This window comes from Bison bison, unplaced genomic scaffold (assembly GCF_000754665.1).
Source record: "Bison bison bison isolate TAMUID 2011002044 unplaced genomic scaffold, Bison_UMD1.0 scf7180017864139, whole genome shotgun sequence".
Classification (NCBI taxonomy): Eukaryota; Metazoa; Chordata; class Mammalia; order Artiodactyla; family Bovidae; genus Bison; species Bison bison.
The window spans coordinates 7627593-7649426 of NW_011494711.1; the positions used below are offsets into that span (position 1 = coordinate 7627593).

Consider the following 21834-nt stretch of genomic DNA (forward strand, 5'->3'; position numbering starts at 1 on the left):
TCTTCTCCAACACCACAGTTCAAAAGCATCAATTCTTCGGCACTCAGCCTTCTTCACAGTCCAACTCTCACATCCATACATGACCACAGGAAAAACCATAGCCTTGACTAGACGGACCTTTGTTGGCAAAGTAATGTCTCCGCTTTTGAATATGCTATCTAGGTTGGTCATAACTTTCCTTCCAAGGAGTAAGCGTCTTTTAATTTCATGGCTGCAGTCACCATCTGCAGTGATTTTGGGGCCCCAAAAAAACAAAGTCTGACACTGTTTCCGCTGTTTCCCCATCTATTTCCCATTAAGTGATGAGACCGGATGCCATGATCTTCGTTTTCTGAATGTTGAGCTTTAAGCCAACTTTTTCACTCTCCACTTTCATGTTCATCAAGAGGCTTTTGAGTTCCTCTTCACTTTCTGCCATAAGGGTGGTGTCATCTGCATATCTGAGGTTATTGATATTTCTCCCGGCAATCTGGATTCCAGCTTGTGTTTCTTCTAGTCCAGTGTTTCTCATGATGTATTCTGCATATAAGTTAAATAAGCAGGGTGATAATATATAGCCTTGACGTACTCCTTTTCCTATTGGGAACCAATCTGTTGTTCCATGTCCAGTTCTAAGTGTTGCTTCCTGACCTGCGTACGGATTTCTCAAGAGGCAGGTCAGGTGGTCTGGTATTCCCAACTCTTTCAGAATTTTCCACTGTTTATTGTGATCCACATAGTCAAAGGCTTTGGCATAGTCAATAAAGCAGAAATAGATGTTTTTCTGGAACTCTCTTGCTTTTTCGATGATCCAGCAGATGTTGGCAATTTGATCTCTGGTTCCTCTGCCTTTTCTAAAACCAGCTTGCACATCAGGAAGTTCACGGTTCATGTATTGCTGAAGCCTGGCTTGGAGAATTTTGAGCATTACTTTACTAGCGTGTGAGATGAGTGCAATTGTGTGGTAGTTTGAGCATTCTTTGGCATTGCCTTTCTTTGGGATTGGAATGAAAACGGACCTTTTCCAGTCCTGTGGCCACTGCTGAGTTTTCCAAATTTGCTGGCATATTGAGTGCAGCCCTTTAACAGCATCATCTTTCAGGATTCGAAATAGCTCAACTGGAATTCCATCACCTCCACTAGCTTTGTTCGTAGTGATGCTTCCTGAGGCCCACTTGACCTCACATTCCAGGATGTCTGGCTCTAGGTGAGTGATCACAGCATCGTGATTATCTGGGTCCTGAAGATCTTTTTTGTACCGTTCTTCTTTGTATTCTTGCCACCTCTTCTTAATATCCTCTTCTTCTGTTAGGTCCATACCGTTTCTGTCCTTTATCGAGTCCATCTTTGCATGAAATGTCCCCTTGGTATCTCTGATTTTCTTGAAGAGATCTCTAGTCTTTCCCATTTTGTTGTTTTCCTCTATTTCTTTGCATTGATTGCTGAGGAAGGCTTTCTTATCTCTTCTTGCTATTCTTTGGAACTCTGCATTCAGATGCTTATCTTTCCATTTCTCCTTTTCTCATTTCTTTTCTCATTTCACATTACCTGTGCACAAATGCCATCTCAGTTCAGTTCAGTCCCTCAGTAGTGTCCAATTCTTTGTGACCCCATGGACTGCAGCACACCAGGCTTCCCTGTCCATCAACAACTACTGGATTTTGCTCAAACCCATGTCCATTGAGTCAGTGATGCCATCCAACCAACTCATCATCTGTCATCCCCTTCTCCTCCTGCCTTCAAACACCACAGTTCAAAAGCATCAATTCTTCATTGCTCAGCTTTCTTTATGGTCTAACTCTCAACATCCGTACATGACTACTAGAAAAACCATAGCCTTAACTAGATGGACCTTTGTTGGCAAAGTAATATCTCTGCTTTTTAATATGCTGTCTAGGTTTGTCATAGCTTTTCTTCCAAGGAGCAAGTGTTTTTTAACTCAAGGCTGCAGTCACCATCTGTGATGATTTTGGACCCCGAGAAAATAAAGTCTCCCACTGTTTCCACTGTTGATGTGGCTGCAGATTTATAGTTATCAGCTTGTTAGATAACTCAGTGATTATCATAGGTCCTGTCTAGGGTTAAAATGTTAGTTTATAATCTAGAAATAAATTTAGTTGGGAAACGATAATGTATGTGATGGGTCTAGCAAAAAACACAATGTAGATAGCTCATTAGTTTTTTAATTGAGTCAAAATTTGCAATAAAAGTGATGAAAAATATATTTTAAAAAGTCATTAAGTTTGTCTGGCTAATAGGACTTTTACATAGAGTCAGAGGTTAAGGGCGAGTATTTTTTTTTTAAGGTCCAGTATTCTTTAAGAAGTAAAGGTGTTGTTTAATTTCAGTTGATAGACAGAAGTCTTAACTGCTAGTGTGCTCTTGTTTGATCTTATTTAGGTTAGAGTTCCAATTTAACAGCATCATTCCTTTAACATTTGAGCCAAGGTGTTAGCATTATAGGGATAGCACTATTATTTTGTTCTGGAAATACCCAGAGACTTATTTCCAAGGAGGAAAAACTAATGCTTATATTTAAAGTTTCTAAGGATATGGGAATATTTGTTAAAACAAAAAATAGACATCACTGTAAGTTTTCTTAGATAGCTTTTAAAGGAGACCTAAGCCCAAAATTTGAGTGAAAATTGTTACTCAAGTAGCCATTTTTAATTATCAGAAATAAGCAAAATATTATATTTTTGTTATAACTCAACTTAAAGGCAGTGTTTGTGTTGCCAGTGAATTTAAGGTTCTTGCTTCATCATGAAAGAATTTGGAGACAAAATAATGGGTTAAAAACTGGACGTACTTAGAGAAAAACACACTTACCAGACTTGTAGACAGCGAGTACAGCCATGAAATTAGAAGATGCTTACCCCTTGGCAGGAAAGCTATGATGAACCTAGACAGTATATTAAAAAGCAGAGACATTACTTTGTTGACAAAGGTATGTACTCTCAAAGCTATGGTTTTCTCAGTAGTCATGTATGGATGTGAGAATTGGACCGTAAAGAAGGCTCAGCACCAAAGAATTGATGCTTCTGAATTGTGGTGCTGGAGAAGACTCTTGAGAGTCCCTTGGACTGCAAGGAGTTCAACCCAGTCTATCCTAAAGGAAATCACCCCTGAATATTCATTGGAAGGACTGATGCTGAAGCTCCAGTACTTTGGCCACCTGATGTGAACAGCCAATTCATTAGAAAAGACCCTGATGCTAGAAAAGACTGAAAGCAAAAGAGTAAGTAGGTGAAAGTCGCTCAGTCATGTCTGACTCTTTGTGACTGTCCATGGAGTTCTCCAGGCCAGAATACTGGAGTGGGTAGCCTTTCCCTTCTCCAGGGGATCTTCCCAACTCAGGGATGGAACCCATGTCTCCTGCATTCCAGGCAGATTCTTTACCAGCTGAGCCACAAGGGAAGCCCAGGAATACTGGAGTGGGTAGCTTATCCCTTCTCCAGAGGATCTTCCCCACCCAGGAATTGAACTGGGGTCTCCTAATTGCAGGTGGATTCTTTACCAACTAAGCTATGAGGGGAGCAAAAGAAGGGGTCAGCAGAAGATGAGATGCTTAAAGAGCATCACTGACTCAATGGACGTAAATCTGAGCGAACTCTGGGAGATGGTGAAGAACAGGGGAGTCTGGCCTGCTACAGTCCATAAAGTTGCAAGGAGTCAGACATGACTTAGTTACTGAACAACAGCACCACTCCACAGAATATGGGCCGTCTCAGAAGGTGAGAGAGCCTTGACATATGGTGTGGTTATTTTTTATGGGCTGGGTAATTTCATAGGCTAATGAGTGGGAGGATTATCCCAATTAATTTGGGGAAGGGGCAGCAGCTTCAGGATTAAGCCACCACCTACTTCTTGAACTTTTATGGTTAGCCTAGAACTGTCATGGGGCTGGTGGGTGCATCATTTAGATACTAAGGTATTACAGGGAGCATATGATGAGGTTCAATTTTCTGCCATCTTGGACCTAGTTGATTCTAACCAGTTTTTGTCATGTCCTATGGCCAATGGCACCCCACTCCAGTACTCTTGCCTGGAAAATCCCATGGACGGAGGAGCCTGGAAGGCTGCAGTCCATGGGGTCGCTGAGGGAAAGACATGACTGAGCGACTTCACTTTCACTTTTCACTTTCATGCATTGGAGAAGGAAATGGCAACCCACTCCAGTGTTCTTGCCTGGAGAATCCCGGGGACGGGGGAGCCTGGTGGGCTTCCGTCTATGGGGTCACACAGAGTCGGACACGACTGAAGTGACTTAGCAGCAGCAGCATGGCCATATCATTGTTTTAAAGGTTGTTCCCTTCCCCCTCCATTTTGTTTCATTTGTACTTCAGATGCCTCTCAAATGGTCACATCTGCATTTCCTAAAATGTTAAAATATATAGAATTTGATTGGCAATCTGTACTGAATTTACAAACTACTGTCTTCCGGGTACCGTTGGATTTTTTGTCTGGATCACTCTGAGTTATCCACCTTTCTGCTTCTTCCAACCACAAATGATATTTGTGAATATTAGGACACTCAATTTCTAATGTGTTTCTAAAAACAAACACATGCTTTTAATTCAATTTAAACATTTCTGTACAGTCTTTTTTTTTTTTTAATTGTGTTGCAATGGTATTTGGTATTTGCAGAGTAAATTACAAGTAAAAGAAAAGTGAACAGTTGATTTTCATTTGAATTGCTTTTTGATAAACTGTTTTTGGTAACTTTTACAGAATGAAAATGCATCTCACATGTTATTTCGTGTGTAATGTTCTGGATGTAGTCAGATGCTGAAATATGTAAATCTCCATTACATTTGTATGTGTAAGGGTTTTCTCTAAGTTCTTGTTCTTAATACTGGGGCCATTATTTTTCTTACAGGTTAAGATATAGTACAAACAAAATAGTAAAATCATAATAGAAATGAGGTTATGAGTTCTTGATCAGTAATAAAAGTCTTGAAGATCAAGACAAGTAGGTGATTTAGTATTTAAATTAGAAGTTTCTTTTCCAAGCACACAAGATTTAACATTGAACACAACAAATTGATAGTGTGACTGTTTTATACAGACTTTGGAGAGTTGCCGCTTTGTGAGATCAGATATTCTTTATTGCCATGGACTAATGAAACAGATGTCAGATGGCTAATTGCAGTTGGAGAGAAGCTACTGACAAAAGAGATAGATCAAGAACTTGGCCTTGCTATTTGAGTATCATGAAGTTTCATTATCTATCATTTCATTATTCATTATCTTCATTCTAGGGACTGTTTGGAGCCATCAGTTGTAAAGCTGTCACTATTAATGAATATATTGATGGCATTGCACAGAGGCTTCTTGAAGGGTTAGAATATATACATGTCTTCTGTATTCCATTAAAATTCTAAATGGAGACTTAAATAGATGTAACAAAATCCTGTAAGAAATCATATTAAATATTCTTGGTTTCTTTGTTACTTTCATAAAGGAATATAGCTGCTGTTTGCTTTGCACCTATTTGCTATGGCTTTTGCTTACACAGATTTACAATGTGTTATGTATGGGTTGCTGAATAGACATGGGTGTCCATATGCACAGAATAGCATGGATAAGAAATACTTAAGAGATAGCACTTGGTAATGTTGTACTTGGAACCCTTTATATGTGTTCAACAATCTTCATAAATTATGAGTCAGCCTGGTATGTTATAAAGAGCTTATAAGTCAGGAAGCAACTTCCAAATGCAGGCTATACCATATACTACTCAGAAGAACTTTTGAGCGAGTCATTTGGTATCTCTGAACCTTAATTTCCTCCTCTCCAAAATGGGATTGAAAGCAGTGATATCTACACTCATAGGCAATAAATATGTTTACTAGGTAAAGCAACAGGTACATCAGATGATAAATCTGATATAGTCCCAGAGCTTTTCTTTCCTTTCCTTAATTCAAGCTGGATGTCTGACTATGGCCTACCACTGGTTGCAAATTATCTTTTCTTGAGTAATTGTTATTTATCTTTAGATTTTTATTCTTTAAATTTTTTCCCCTTTCTGTTCTTTTGATAATAATATGCTCTTTCTTGTATTAAATAATGCTAATAGTACATGGTAGTGGTTTTTAAACCTTGTTCTTGGCAAAACAAGTTTGTCAGCAAAACATGGTGTTATTTTTAAACTGACTTATGAAATCCAAAGTCTTGGGAATCCCATTGTTTTTAATACTGTTTGGCCTAACTTTCTAACAAATAAGGACTTTGTCTAACTAAGGACAGTATCTAGGACAGATAGATGTCCTTAGGCATTTTTCTACCTCTGTACACTGATGAATATAGTTAACATGTTTAGTTCCATTTGCAATCAAGTAAACTGCTATATGGCTTTCCTGCCGGCTCAGTGATAAAGAATCTGCTACTAATGTAGGAGACGCAGGTTCCATCCCTAGGTTGAGAAGATCCCTGGAGAAGGAAATGGCAACCTGGCACCTCACTCCAGTATTCTTGCCTGGGAAATTCCATGAACAGAGGAACCACGTGGGCTACAATTCTTGGGGTCGCAAAAGCGTGGGACAGGACTTAGCAGTTAAACAGTAACAACAGATTGCTATATATAAGTAAACTAGACTGTAAGTTAGTATGCAATTTCATCCAACCAGATATACATTTATTTCTCTTTAATTTTCAGGAAACTAATACAATGAGAAATAACTTAAATGCACACATTTTAATTGCATGTTAAAGAACTCCGCTCATTGTTAGGATCTTTCAGTGCCTGTACGTTATTACGTTAGTTAATATCACAGCAGCAAAACATAGGTTGTGATTCAATTAAAATTTCTAGTTGGTAAAATTCTAGATGAGGCATAGATTATAAGAGATCATAAGGACTAGAGAAGTTGGCAGTATAGCTGGGAAACTAAGGAAAAAGAAAATCCTTTTTTAAAAATGAGCTGCTTAAAGTTGATATTTTGAATTCTATAACATAGTCTACCATTGTGTAGATTGATAAACCAACTTGCTTCATTAAAATGGTGGCTACTTTATAACTGATACTTCCTCATAATGCGCATCTTTAGCCTAATTACCAGGCCGAAGAGGCAATGGAGTAAATGCTCAAAATGGCTTCTCTGTCCATGGGATTCTCCAGGCTAGAATACTGGAGTGGGTTGCCATGCCCTCTTTTCAGGGGATCTTTCCAACCCAGGGATAGAACATGCCTCTTATATTCCCTGCACTGGCAGACAGGTTCTTTACCACTAGCACCACCTCAGAAGCCCATGTATTTTTAAGAATGATGCATTATAGCTCAACATTATGTGTGTGTGTGTGTGTGTATATATATATATATATGTATTTATTTATATTTATATTTTTTCCTTACCTTAAGCATCTTTTAAGTAAATGTTTTTCAAGATGATCCTTAGCTCAGGATTATTGTGAAACCTTGAAGTCAGTGCACAGTCATATTTCTAATGCTTTTATATTTTAATAGCATTTCTATTTCAAATAGTAATTGAGAAATTTATTTGTTAGGAGAGTGACTGATGTAAAATTTATCTTTATTGATATTTTTATGATTATAGAATTAATACATGTAGCACAGAATTGTATAACTTAGTTAATGGCTGCAGAATCTTATTTTGAATAATGCTGAATTAACTAGTGTGAACAGACTGCAGATTATACTTCAGATTTAAAAAAAAACTATACATATGTAAATATTTCTGTTTTTATACAAGTATAATCATATAGAACATATTTTTTAATAATTATTTCTGTACTTGTAATCTTGATTACTAAAACCATATGACTCTAGACATACATATGTGTGTATATGGTGTGGTGTATGCACTTGAAATACATCATTCCCCCCAAATATAACTACACCTTCAGTTCACTTCAGTTCAGTTGCTCAGTCGTGTCTGACTCTGCGACCCCATGGACTGCAGCACGCCAGGCCTCCCTGTCATCACCACCTCCCACAGTTTACTCAAACTCGTGTCCATTGAGTCAGTGATGCCATGCAACCATCTCATCCTCTATCATCCCCTTCTCCTCTTGCCTTCAGTCTTTCCCAGCATCAGGGTCTTTTCAAATGAGTCAGCTCTTTGCCTCAGGTGGCCAAAGTACTGGAGTTGCAGCTTCAACATCAGTCTTTCCAATGAACATTCAGGACTGATCTCCTTTAGGATGGACTGGTTGGATCTCCTTGCAGTCAAAGGGACTCTCAAGAGTCTTCTCCAGGACCACAGTTCAAAAGCATCAATTCTTTGGCGCTCAGCTTTCTTTATAGTCCAACTCTCACATCCATATATGACCACTGGAAAAACCATAGCCTTGGCTAGACGGACCTTTGTTGGCAAAGTAATGCCTCTGCTTTTTAATATGCTGTCTAGGTTGGTCATAACTGTACTTCCAAGGAGTACGTGTCTTTTAGTTTCATGGCTGCAGTCACCATCTGCAGTGATTTTGGAGCTCAAAAAAATAAAGTCAGCCACTGTTCCACTGTTTCTCCATCTGTTTGCCATGAAGTGATGGGATCAGATGCCTAAGATCATTGTTTTCTGAAGGTTGAGCTTTAAGCCAACTTTTTCACTCTCCACTTTCACTTTCATCAAGAGGCTCTTTAGTTCTTCACTTTCTGCCATAAGGGTGGTGTCATCTGTATATCTGAGGTTTTTGACATTTCTCCTGGCAATCTTGATTCCAGCTTGTGCTTCATCCAGCCCAGCATTTCTCATGATGTACTCTGCATATAAGTTAAATAAGCAAGGTGACAGTATACAGCTTTGACGTACTGCTTTTCCTATTTGGAACCAGTCTGTTGTTCCATGTCTAGTTCTAACTGTTGTTTCCTGACCTGCATACAGATTTCTCAAAAGGCAGGTCAGGTGGTCTGGTTTTCCCATCTCTTTCAGGATTTTCCACAGTTTGTGGTGATCCACACAGTCAAAGGCTTTGGCATAGTCAATAAAGCAGAAATAGATGTTTTTCTGAAACTCTCTTGCTTTTTCGGTGATCCAGCGAATGTTGGCAGTTTGATCTCTTGTTCCTCTGCCTTTTCTAAATCTAGCTTGAACATCAGGAAGTTCACAGTTCATGTACTGTTGAAGCCTGGCTTGGAGAATTTTGAGAATTACTTTACTAGCGTGTGAGATGAGTGCAGTTGTGCGGTAGTTTGAACATTCTTTGGCATTGCCTTTCTTTGGGATTGGAATGAAAACTGACTTTTTCCAGTCCTGTGGCCACTGCTGAGTTTTCCAAATTGCTGGCATGTTGAGTACCACAGTTTCACAGCATCATCTTTTAGGATTTGAAATAGCTCAACTGGAATTCCATCACTCCACAAGCTTTGTTCGTAGTGATACTTCCTAAGGCCCACTTGACTTCACATTCCACGATGTCTGGCTCTAGGTGAGTGATCACACCATCATGATTATCTGAGTCTCAAAGATCTTTTTTGTACAGTTCTTCTGTGTATTCTTGCCACCTCTTCTTAATATCTTCTGCTTCTGTTAGGTCCATACCATTTCTGTCCTTTATTGTGCCCATCTTTGCATGAAATGTTCCCTTGGTGTCTCTAATTTTCTTGAGGGGTTAAACTTACAATCTGGTAAACTAGCTAATATGATAGTTTTAGTCTTATTCTCTGGCACTTCATTCTAAAAATATTTTGCTGTATTTTCTCCTGACAGATTACTTCGAAATGTATTTTTTTTAAGGCAAAAGAAATATAAATGTATATATGCATACACAGTTGTACAATGCATCCAATGTGTAGCCACTGTCTTAGCAATGTAAATATACACAAAAACAAGAGAGGGACAAATGGGAGAATTTTTTTTTAACTTCTGCATAGTTTCTTACCTGATTTCTTATTCGAGTTATCTGTCCTATAACATTCTAAAGAAGTCAAAATCTGTTTTAGGAACATAATGATAAAGTGAAACAAATAAGTTTTATCATTGTTCAACTTATGTATTTTTTTGTTTAAAACTGTAGTAACTTTGAAGCTTTCAAGTGTAAAGCAATTGGGATAGATTTTTGAAGTGGGATAGATTTCTGAAGTGATAATCTCTTAGGAAATCTCTTTGCTAATTTATATATTTCCTAATAGTAATAGTATTTACTTTGAGGTTTTTAGAGTCACTAGAGGTTCTGGCTGAAGAGATTTTGATTCAGTATGTCGGGGTACATTCTGAAATTCTGTGTTCAGAATTCTCTATTTCAGAATTAGCCTTGCCTGGAATTCCCAGGCAAGGCTAATATATTGCTAATCTGTGGATTATACTTTGAATAGGAAGCCTTTATGACAAAAGTTGGCAGACTTTTCTGTAAAGGAGCAAGTGGTATTTTGGCTTTGTGGGCCATGTGGTCCCTGTCACAACTCTTCAGCTCTGCCACTGTAGCACCAAAGCAGCTAAAGACAGTACATAAAGGAATGAGTGAGACTATTTTCCAATAAAAAGAAACAGGTGGCAGGACAGGTGTGTCCTAGTTTGCTAAGCCTTCCTTAGAGGACCACTCTGAAATTAGACATTACTTATAAAGTTTCTAAAGATCTAAGAAATATATGTATATACACACACATATATGTTTATAAGATCAAGTGGGCTTGTCTGTTCAGCTTAGTTTTATAGATGTCAGGATATGACACACTTTTTTTAAAACCCCATTATAAAATGGGGTAATTTATAATAATAATAAAAATATAATAATATAATAATATATATAATATAATATATAATATAATATAATAATATAATAATATAAAATGGAAGTAATTTATAATAATTATTTCCCCATGGATAGAATACTGAAGTGAGTAGCCTTTCCCTTCTCCAGGAGGTCTTCCCAACCCAGGGATTGATCCCAGGTCTCCCTTATTGCAGGTGGATTCTTTCCCAACTGAGCCGCAAGGGAAGCCCATAGTAATTCCTTCACACTTAAATGGTAAATGCGTTAACTTTTACTGAACATCTAAGTTTTAGTGAATAAATGATGATAAAGTAGTGATAAAGGGTCCTCTAAAGGCCATTTGAACAAACAAGAAAGCTTACAGCTTGAGGATGTTTAAAATTATAACAAAATTGGAGAAGGAAATGACTTCTCACTCCAGTATTCTTGCCTGGAAAATCCTATGGACAGAGGAGCCTGACAAGATACAGTCCATGGGGTCGCAAAGATTCGGACATGACTGAGCAAACACACACAGAACAACACAAGACAGTTATAAAAACCCGTTGTATTAACTTTACTCACTTCTTTTAGATTGTGAGTCTACAAGTTACTTTTTTCCCAGGTACAGTAAGTGTTTTTCAGGATTAAGAAATCAACTAGGAGAAATAAGTTGTTGGCAAGAAAAATAATTATAATAGAAACTTTAAAATGGGAAGCCAAAGTAAATACATCAAAACTTGGTTACAGTTGTTAGGAACTATAAGTAAAACTAGCTTCCTTTTACCAGGCCTTTGCAGAGAAGGAAGGATGAAGTGCCTGCCCTGAAAAATTGTAAAGTTATAGAGGTAAAAGGAAGGTCAGGTAGGAGAGAGCCTGCAACAAAGCTAGCAAAACGTTGCAACAGCAGAAGACCTCAAATCCATTCTGAAATGGGTCCAGTGCTGTGGTCCATATAGAAAGGATGAAGAGACTAAGAGATGAATCATCCAAACTAAGATCTGAATAACTTGAGTTCACAACCTTCATATTCTGAACTAGAATCTTACTAGCTAGCACTATCCATCCATGCCTAGAGAATCCCATGGACAGAGGAGCCTGGCGGGCTACAGTCCATAGGGTTACACAGAGCCAGACACAACTGAAGTGATTAGCAGCACATCCATCCATCCTACATCCCTGTCCCAATTTTTTTCTGTGTTTATTCTACATACTTTGCATTTTAGTTTTCAGTGGACCTCACTTCCAGTTTCATGAAAGGTCATTGTGAGGGAACTTCTTGCTTCTTCCTCCCTCTTTCATGAAATTAATTACAAACTTAGTTTACATCCACTTCCGTCATACCATTTTTCCTTGTATCTCAGAGGATAAAGGGTTCTTCTCCCTGCCCAAACTTAATTCTACAAACATTCAAGTTTCTCCTGTGTTAGAGAAAATATCTTCATGCCTAAATCTCTTCATAGTTAAGTATCTTTTAAGACTAGAGAAGAGATAGTCCCTGCTTCACAGTGAACTTTAGTTGCTACCACATATGTTGTGCAGTCACTCCTAGACTAAAATTTTTTCTCCTTAAATTGACCACAGAACTCTTAATTACAAAATTTAAAATTCATTTTCAACCCATTATTTGAAAGTTTAATATTCTTTTTCAAAATGATTTTCTTTCTTAATTTCTCTGACACTGCTCCCTTCTGTTTTGTTTTGTTTTTTCTTTCCAGCTTTCTGATCCCTACTTGGCACTTGTGGAATCCCTTTTCATAAGCTACTATTCTGAAAAATAGACTTCGGAGTCTGTCTAGCCTATCTTGAGTCTGTCTTCTGAGAACCTCCCTTTTAATTTTCATTTGTATTTCCTGTTGCTTACTAGGAGTTTTTACTTCAGTGTCCCATAGGTATTTGGAGTTTAACACATCTAAAATTTTCCACTTGTATCAACCTGTATTTTGGGTTCCCTATCATGGTGAGTGATGTTTCATCTAGCCAGTAAGGTGGGAAACCTGGCCTCACCTTCAGTTCTTCATTCTCTCTCATTAACTCCAGCAAGTCCAGCATGAAAAATAATGGTTGACATTTATTGGGTTAATGATTTTGTGCTCAGTACATTCAAGACACTGCAACAAGTACTTGTTAATATTATCTCTTTCAGTCTTCACAGGAGCACTAAAGAGAGGAATTATTAACCTTACTTTAAAGATGGGAATTAGATTTTCAAGGAGGCTAAAGTAGTCCTATAAATATTAGAGCCAGGTTTAAACCCCCCTACCTCCACCCCATAGAAGGAGAGTTAGTTTTCCAAGTCCTTCTCTCACCATGCTGAACTATTAACCATTTCCTGCATTCTCTACATGTTGCCCCTGCACATATTGTTATTTGTTTAGAATGCTGATTTCATCATACTCAGTTTTAGCTCAGGTACTGACTGTTCTTTTAAACTTAAAATCTCTCCCCTTCTACAAACCAAACAGCTCCTTCGTCTTCTAAGTAATGCTGTCTGCAGAACTTTAACACTTAGGACACTATGTCACTAGACACATCTTTGTCTCCCATGTATATTACCTGGTATAAAGAACTCATGCTATAAATTTTGGTGAAGTTTAATGGAAAGAGAAGAAAATTTTAAAATAAAGAACTTTAATCAAAACAAAATGATAGTGCCACAGAACACAGAAATACAGATCAGCGGAGCAGGATAGAAGTGCAGAGGGAAAGCCATGCACTCGGTCCCCAAGTCCATGACAGGCGGCGAGAATATACAGTGGACGAAAGCAGTGCGCTCAGTAAACAGTGCTGGGATAACTGGACAGATACATATAAAAGAATGAAATTAGAACATTCTCTACCACCATATACAAAAATAAACTCAGTGGATTAAAGACCTAAATACAAGACTGGATACTATAAAACTCTTAGAGGAAAACATAGGCAGAACACTCTATGACATAAATTGCAGTAAGATCTTTTTTGATCCACTTCCAAGAGTAATGAACAAATGGGACCTAATTAAAAGCTTTTGCACAGCAAAGGAAACCATAAAGGAAATGAAAACCCACAGAATAGAAGAAAATATTTGTAAACAAAGCAACCAAAAAGGGATTAATCTCAAAATATATAAACAGTCCATATATCTCAGTATCCAAAAAAAAAAAAAAAATCAAAAAGTGGACAGAAAATCCAGATAGACATTTTGCTAAAGAACACATACAGCTGGTCAAAAGGCATATGAAAAGATGCTCAACGTCACTAATTACTAGAGAAATGCAAATCAAAACTACAGTGAGGTATATCACCTTATACTAGTTAGAATGGCCATAATCAAAAAATCAACAAACATTAAATGTTGTGAATGGTGTGGAAAAAAGGGAACCCTTCTACACCGTTGGTAGGAATATAAATTGGTGCAGCTACTATGGAAAACACTATGGAGGTTTCTTTAAAACTAAAAATAGAGCTACCGTCTGATCCAGCAGTCCCATTCCTGGACATAAATCTAGAGAAAACCATGATTCAGAAAGATCCGTGCATCACCATGTTCATTGTAGCACTATTTAGATAATCAGGACGTGGAAGCAAACTAAATGTCCATTGACAGAGGACTGGATAAAGAAGATGTGGTAAGTATATATTACTCAGCCATTAAATAGAAAGAAATAGTGCCATTTCCAGTGACATGGATAGACCTAGACACCATCATACCTAGTGAAGTAAGTCAGATGGAAAAAGACAAGTATCATATGATACCGCTTATATGGGAAATATAAGCACATGGTACAAATGAACCTATTTACAAAACAGAAATTGAGTCACGGATATAGGAAACAAATACAGTTACCAAGGGGGAGAGGGGGTGGAGGGATAAATTGGGAGATTGGGACTGACATGCATGTGCTTGCTATGCTAAGTAGATTCAGTTGTGTCTGACTCTTTGCAACCCCATAGACTGTAGCCCTCCAGGCTCCTCTATCCATGGGATTCTCCAGGCAAGAATACTGGAATGGGTTGCCATGCCCTCCTCCAGGGAATTTTCCCAACCCAGGGATTGAACTGCTCCCTTATCTCTCCTGCATTAGCAGGCAGGTTCTTTACCACTAGCGCCACCTGGGACATATACACACTACTACTGTAAGAACCTACTGTATAGCACAGGAGACTCTTCAATACTGTTTAATGACCTATAGGAACAGAATCTGGAGAAGGCAATGGCACCCCATTCCAGTACTCTTGCCTGGAAAATCCCATGGATGGAGGAGCCTGGTGGGCTGCAGTCCATGGGGTCGCTAGGAGTCGGACACGACTGAGCGACTTCACTTTCACTTTTCACTTTCACTTTCATGCATCAGAGAAGGAAATGGCAACCCACTCCAGTGTTCTTGCCTGGAGAATCCCAGGGACGGGGGAGCCTGGTGGGCTGACGTCTATGGGGTTGCATAGAGTCGGACACGACTGAAGAGACTTAGCAGCAGCAGCAGCAGGAATAGAATCTAAAAAGTGGATATATGTGTATAAATATATAACTGACTCACTTTGCTGTACTGCAGAAACTAACACAACATTGTAAATCAACTCCAATAAAAAAAAATTTAAAAAGTGAAAAAGACTTGCTCCAACAACAGAAAACGGAACTGTAGAGTATAAAGGGTGAATGTAATATATATTGTTTTTTCCTTAATGAGAGCATTTCCTCAGGGAGGAAAGCTTTCTCTTTGAAATTCTAACCCTTATTTCTTAAATAACACTGGTAAAGTTAATTGGAATACTGACAGTTTCATCTTCCTCAGCAATTTGTGCAAGTAATTTGTTGTATCATTTTGTGTTTCTGAAAGAAATGTGAGAGAAATGCTTTGCAAGTGATTGAAATATGGTGAGGTTTAGTATTTTCTTACAGATTTTGGGCTTGGGTTAAGAATTTCTGATTCCAGGTAAAGAACTGATAGTTACTCCAGTCAGAGCTCACACAGCTTAAAATTTTTTTGGCATTAGAGATTTCTTGGCTAGGGAGAGAATGAGCAGTAAAAGGCAGCTCAGATGTGTAAAGAAGGAATAGATTAGTATCAACTAGTCATCCTGTTTCCTATTGAGCCAGTCACAGACAAATAGCCAGTTGATTGTTAATGTAAGACTTTAATATAGTTCCTTACTGGCAAGCAGAGAGCTTTCTGCTCAGAGAAAAATCGGTTGGCAGTGATGTTACTGTATTAAATTGAAAATTGAAAGAGTTCGGTCATAAGAAGCATGTCTGAAATGTGGAACATATGTGAGGGAAAGGAAATAAAGGAATGAATATAGTATATGAATGAAGACTTCAAGAAAGTGAAGACTACTGTGTAGTATTGGCTCAGACGGTAAAGAATCGGCCTGCCATGAGGGAGACCTGGGTTCGATCCGGTTGGAAAGGTCCCCTAGAGGAGGGCATGGCAACCTGCTCCAGTATACTTAGCTAGAGAATCCCCATGGACAGAGGAGCCTGGAAGGCCCCAGTGCATGGGACCACAAAGAGTTGGACACGACTGAGTGACTAAGCACAGCACTGTGTAGCACAGACCTTCAGTTAGGAGTCAACCAGACCATGATTAGAGGAAAAGCAATCAATACGAAACATGAAAAAAGAGCTGCCAATCTGTTTGGTCTCTCTCTGAAATAAGGGTAATTTATTTGAGACTTATGGTAGTGGCTTAGTCAGTGCTTTAATTTGTAGTTCAAAAGTAAGACTATACTTAGTTAAATTGCCAGAATCATTGAATTAACTTGAATTTTAAATTTGAAATGTATTCCATTCCTGAATAAATGAAAATAATTAAGGTATAGTTCTTGCATGATTTAGTCACTTTACAAGTTTGTTAGATATCAATATAACTATATTGCTAGAAAGCACATTTCCAGACTACAAAATCTAGATCTAAATAGTGGAAGTCTTGAGTTCCTTGTGAATTATAAAGGGAGAAGTGATGATGAACTTTTTGGAAGAGGGTAATTCCAAGCAGAAACGCACACACAAACACAAACCTGTAGTTCTTCAGTCTCTTTCTTCCCTCCACCTCTTGAGTCTGCTTGTATGTTCCTGTTCCTCTGTTTTGATTTGGGTTGGGTCTAGATTTAGGTGTTTTACTTAGAAGCAAGAATTGAAGTAGAAGATCAAAAGAATTTTTCAGAATCTCATCTATAGCTAAGCTTTCTTTTCCATAGTAGATAGCAGCTAACATTTATTGATTATTTGGTTATGTGCCAGATACCTGATTCTCGTAACTTTATTATAAGAGTAGACTTTCTTTGTATTTCCATTTTGGGAAATTGAGGCTCAGTGGTCAAATTCTGGCTTCATACCCCTTGAAAGTGGCAAAGCTGGCCGTCAAAACTCTCTCTCAGACTCTTAACCACTAACAGGATTCACATGAGTTCGTTTTTGTAGGATTCTTTATTATTAGAAAGGAATTCTTTAGAATCAAAACAAGATAGTACCTTCTTATAACTAATCTTTTAGGATATAGAAAGAGTTGTATTATTATGAGCTTTGCTTTGTAACCATATTTTTTTTCTAGTATTTTTTCTTATTAAATGTTTCCCATTTATTTCCGTTTTGATTTCAGAAATGTATTGTGGTGGAATAGAACTATACCTCAGCATAATAAAATCCACAGTTAGGAATTCTAACATTTACTTTAGGAAACATCCTGGTTTTGTCATTGAGGTCTCTGTTTGTTTCTGTATTTATTTTTAAATGGTCAAATGAATAGCCAGGTGTTAAATTTTTGAATTAGTATGTTAAATGAAGTCACATGTTAATTTTAATTATATTGGGTTGGTCAAAAGTTTGTTCAGGTTTTTCCATAACGTCTTATGGAGTATTTGACAAAGGGGAATCAAAGTACCTTCAGTTTTTTTACAGGACTTCAAAGGTCACAAGTAGGTCATAGAAAACCTGCCAAGGGTTCTGTATATCTTTTTCAGGGAGGAAAATCATGTGAATTTAAAAAGCAATTTTAAACTAGAAATTGCTCAAATATTTTTAGTCCCTTGCCTGGCAGTACATGCATGACAACCGCTACAGTGTTCACAGTGGGAGCATGGTATGTCTGAGGTGGTAGAAAGAATAAGAACCACTGCTCTGGAGTATTTCTTCAGTGTTATTAAAATTCATTGTTTTACTGGTTTGTGAGATCCACTGAGCATTTGAGCTTGTACATCTCAGTAAAATTCAATTATGTCAGCATTGTAGTTATTATAATTTCCTAATGTCTAGTAAGCTGTACTTTAGAGATTTTTCTATTTTTATTGGAATGTGGGGTCTCAAACTAGTAAAAGAGAACAATAAAGTCCTGAAATTCTGTTCCATGATTAACTTTGTTAGAGTGAATTTAAATATTCTCAGGTCAGTGATAGGTTTTGTTTTGTTTTTACAATGAATGATAATGTTGACAGTTACAATTAGATTTCTGTTCACCAGTTTTTGTTAGAGGAATTCCTTTTTCTTAAAGGGGCAAAGTATTTAGTGTTATCTCTTTTATTTTACCAAGTAGTAGGTTATACAGCTAGGTAGAATGCCCTTATGAGCAAATGAGAAGCATCTTAAACTAGTCCCAGATGAGAAGGTTTGAGTGGAGAGAGTAATAACTCCCATGGACCAGAACAGGAGGCTCTCAGAATACAAGTCGATTACAAGTCGTCTGTAGTCCCAGGTGAATGCAAAGGGGCTGTTCTTCGAAAAGTGTAAATTCTTTAGTCTTTGCTCCTGATTTTACTGGACTGGAATCATTATAATAAGATGCTCTTCAAATATTAATTTTTATCTAAATTCTTCCCTGTCTTTGATTTGTGCTTATTAAAGAGGACAAGGGGCATGGTAACCCTCTCAGTCCAGGACCCTTATTATTTAATACTTAACAACTTGACATTCTTACTACTACTAGTATACCTCCTTCTATGTCCTTGATTTGGATTGATCCACTGAGAAGATTCTTTTCTGCCTCTTGACACCAACTGGACACTACCTTCTATTCTTTTTAGCATGTCTCATCCTTATTAGGATAAGCAAAGAGTATTACTGCAATAGAGTTAGTGTAAAGAGTGTTAAGAAAATGTAGTAAAATAAGTAAAATTGCTCAATGATTAAGGGAACAAATGTCAGGGGAAATCTGTGCACATGAGCTAGCTGGCCCTCATAGTAATCATAAAACCTCATCTTTACTGACACTTGGGAACCCACTGAAAGCCACCTAAATTAAGTAACCTATTAAGTTGAAAACTGTAATGTTTATAATAGACATTATCTGTTAATGATTTACATATGGACGAGTGCTGTTTTTAGTGCTCAGAGAAAAAGTAGAGTTTCATGTAATCTAAAGAAAACATGGTACAAGTAGGACAAATACTGGAAAAAAATATGTATTTTAAATTACCAGTAAGAAGAGAGTGGGGAAACCAATGTTAATTTAAATAAAAAAATATGCTTGTAATATATTAGTAACAAGATTTATATTTTAGAATTAGGTGATGGTACATGTGACTGTGAAGCACAGTAAAGAAATTACGGGGATCAAACAGCATTTTACTCCAGTTAATGAAATTGAAAAAATATATTTGATAACAAGACAGTTTTACTAATCCTGCAGCTGTCTAATATTCTTTTTTAACTTGTGTGTTAATGTATAAACAGTGTTTGGGAAACGTGTTTCCAGGTTGTAAGCATTTTCAGTAAAAACTGATGGTGTCTTTGCTATTCCAAATTACATTTTCCTTTTTTCATCTGTTTTTTTCTCCCCCTAGGAAAATGACCGGACATTCCTTCCACATGGGCTACAGTATGGCAATTTTGAATGGCATTGTAGCTGCTCTTACTGTAGCTTGGTGCCTCATGTAAACCTGCACTGAAGCAAAGTACTGGACAAAACTTAGTCATGATTACTTTGTAATAACATAACATCACTGCCTATTCAGAAGACCAAGAAAGTTGCTGCTCATTATGTGGTTCAGATATAAGTCATATCATCATCATTATGGAGGACTTTTTCTAGAGCCGAGGCATTGGGAATATATAAGTATTCAGTTTCAAGTAGTTCTTAAAAGTATAAGATGTTTACCTCATCTTTTTACTTTTGTGTGTGTTGTCCTTATAAGTTGTAGAAAACATTTTAATGGAAATCAAACTCAGAAACCTAGATGCAGAACATCCTGTATCAAAGCCCGCTTTTCCATGTATATACTACATTTTTGCTAAGAAATACTGATAGTACTTTTGAGATAGAAATATTTCTTATTTATTCATTGTATTAGAAAAGCAAACAATGCCTACTACTTTGACATTTTATAGAAGCTACTTTTAAATCAGAATATTTAGTTTTCAATATATAATCAATAGAAGGTGCACTTATTTTTTTAACGGGGTATGGTTCTTTGGGTTTTTTTGTTTTTGTTTTTGTTTTTTACATACTTTCCTACTATATATTGAATTTGTATCTTTTTAAATTGTTGCATCTAGGCAAATGTAAATGTTATTTTTTTATCTGGTGCAAACCTAATACCTTCCATTTGTAATAAGTATTTTGTCTTTTTAAGAAAAGCACATTGGCCTCACATTTAAAAATAAGTAAACTTATTTTTAACAGAAAAGTAACTGAAAAAAGTTTAAGTATTTAAGGAGTGATAATACTGAGGAAATTTAAAGCTGTCTCCTCTTTCCATTTTCACAATGCCAAATGTTTATCTTGGTGCATATGTGGTTACTTCAACAGAACCAATACTATCTTGTTTTTAATAAATATAGACTTGACATTTTTATATTTAGGAATGCTTGAATTAGTTTGTTTTTAGTCTCCAAAATTTGGTTACCAAAATAGAAAAAGTATTTTGATACAATGTGTGTACATGTATAATTTTTTATGTATAGTTTCCTTATTTTCCTATTTAAATGTTCTTTTGTAATTGTGTGTTTTGTTTTTGTTCTCATTCTAATTAAGCCTTAATTGTTCCAATTCCTTTCTAAATACCTGCTTAGGAATAGTCACTTGAATTTTAGAAAGATGGACTATTTAAAATACTGTTTTCCCTGGCCATAGGAAAACCTGCCTTAGGATAGCACTGTGTAGCAAATTTAGTAATAAGCACTGCTTATTCAGGCCAAATGGGAAATGAATATATACATTTGTTCATGTTACCTGCTAATTGTTGTTACTGAGTAAATGATTTAATAATGTTTCTAAAAGTCTTAACCTTTTTTTTCTTTTTACCATTCAAAAACCTTTCATTGGAAATGCCAAATGCTGCTCTCTCTAATTTAAATTATCTAAAGTGTTTAGATTAATAGGGGAAGGGGGTGTTCTTGTAAGGCACACATGTTACACACACATACACACATCCCATGGCTTAATTATTCCACACACACACTCACATACACACATATCCCATGGCTTAATTATTCCTTGCAGAGTAGTGCTTCCTGTCTTCTTCCCCACCCCACGAACCCTTCTCCTTCTACCTTCCCCAGCAACGTTGGCTCCCTTCCCCAGCAACTATTCTATTGCAAAGGAATGTACAACTAACAGAGTCAGTTTTTCTTCTCTCTGGCCCCAAAAACTCCCCAACACCCTCAAATTTGGATAACTTCTTCCTGATTTTTATGTCTTATGACTAAGAAAAATCTAGTAGACCATTTACATGTAAATATAAGATACTATATATAATATGGATACATATAAATATTCAGTATGTATCTCTTAAGCTACTTCCGGAGCTCTGTTTCTTTTGGACTGGTGCCGGGGTCCAGCCCCAGCAGAATCCAGGGAATCCCTCAGGATGACGGTGTCAGCGATAAGGAAAGTAAAAGGGGAGAGAAAGAGGCTTGATCTTCCTTGGTTTACACAGAAAGCCAATAAAGCTCCTGTGTCCCAAGGAGTCATCCTGAAAGAAGAACAGAGAGAGAAAGAAAAAGAAAGAAAGAAAGAAAAGGAAAGAAAGAATGACACGGGGAGACCAAGCTTTGGTGAGCAAGGCCCATAACTTTATTTTCAAAAGGAACTTTTATACCTTGACTGGTACATAGAGGGAAATGAAAGATGTAAAGTCATGCAGAGTCAGCCCAAACATTACATCTATTTTGTCTTTATCGAAACCAGGGTTTTTTCTGCATACCTTTCCCATAAACAATGTTGTGTACATTATCTTCTGGCCTTGGAGGCCTGTGGACATTTTATGACCCTTTTTTGATAAAGGCTGTTC

At 37.1% G+C, this 21834-nt stretch overlaps 1 protein-coding gene across 1 annotated transcript in view; it reads left to right on the forward strand.

Annotated features, from left to right (window-relative positions):
• Positions 1–20816, forward strand: part of ARL6IP6 (ADP-ribosylation factor-like 6 interacting protein 6) — a 43518-nt gene extending 22702 nt beyond the window's left edge. The window contains exon 4 of the mRNA XM_010840006.1: positions 19387–20816. Within this exon, the coding sequence (XP_010838308.1) occupies positions 19387–19480 (94 nt within the window). The 3' untranslated portion in view covers positions 19481–20816. The remainder of the gene's footprint in view (positions 1–19386) is intronic.
• The last annotated feature ends 1018 nt before the right edge of the window (positions 20817–21834 follow it).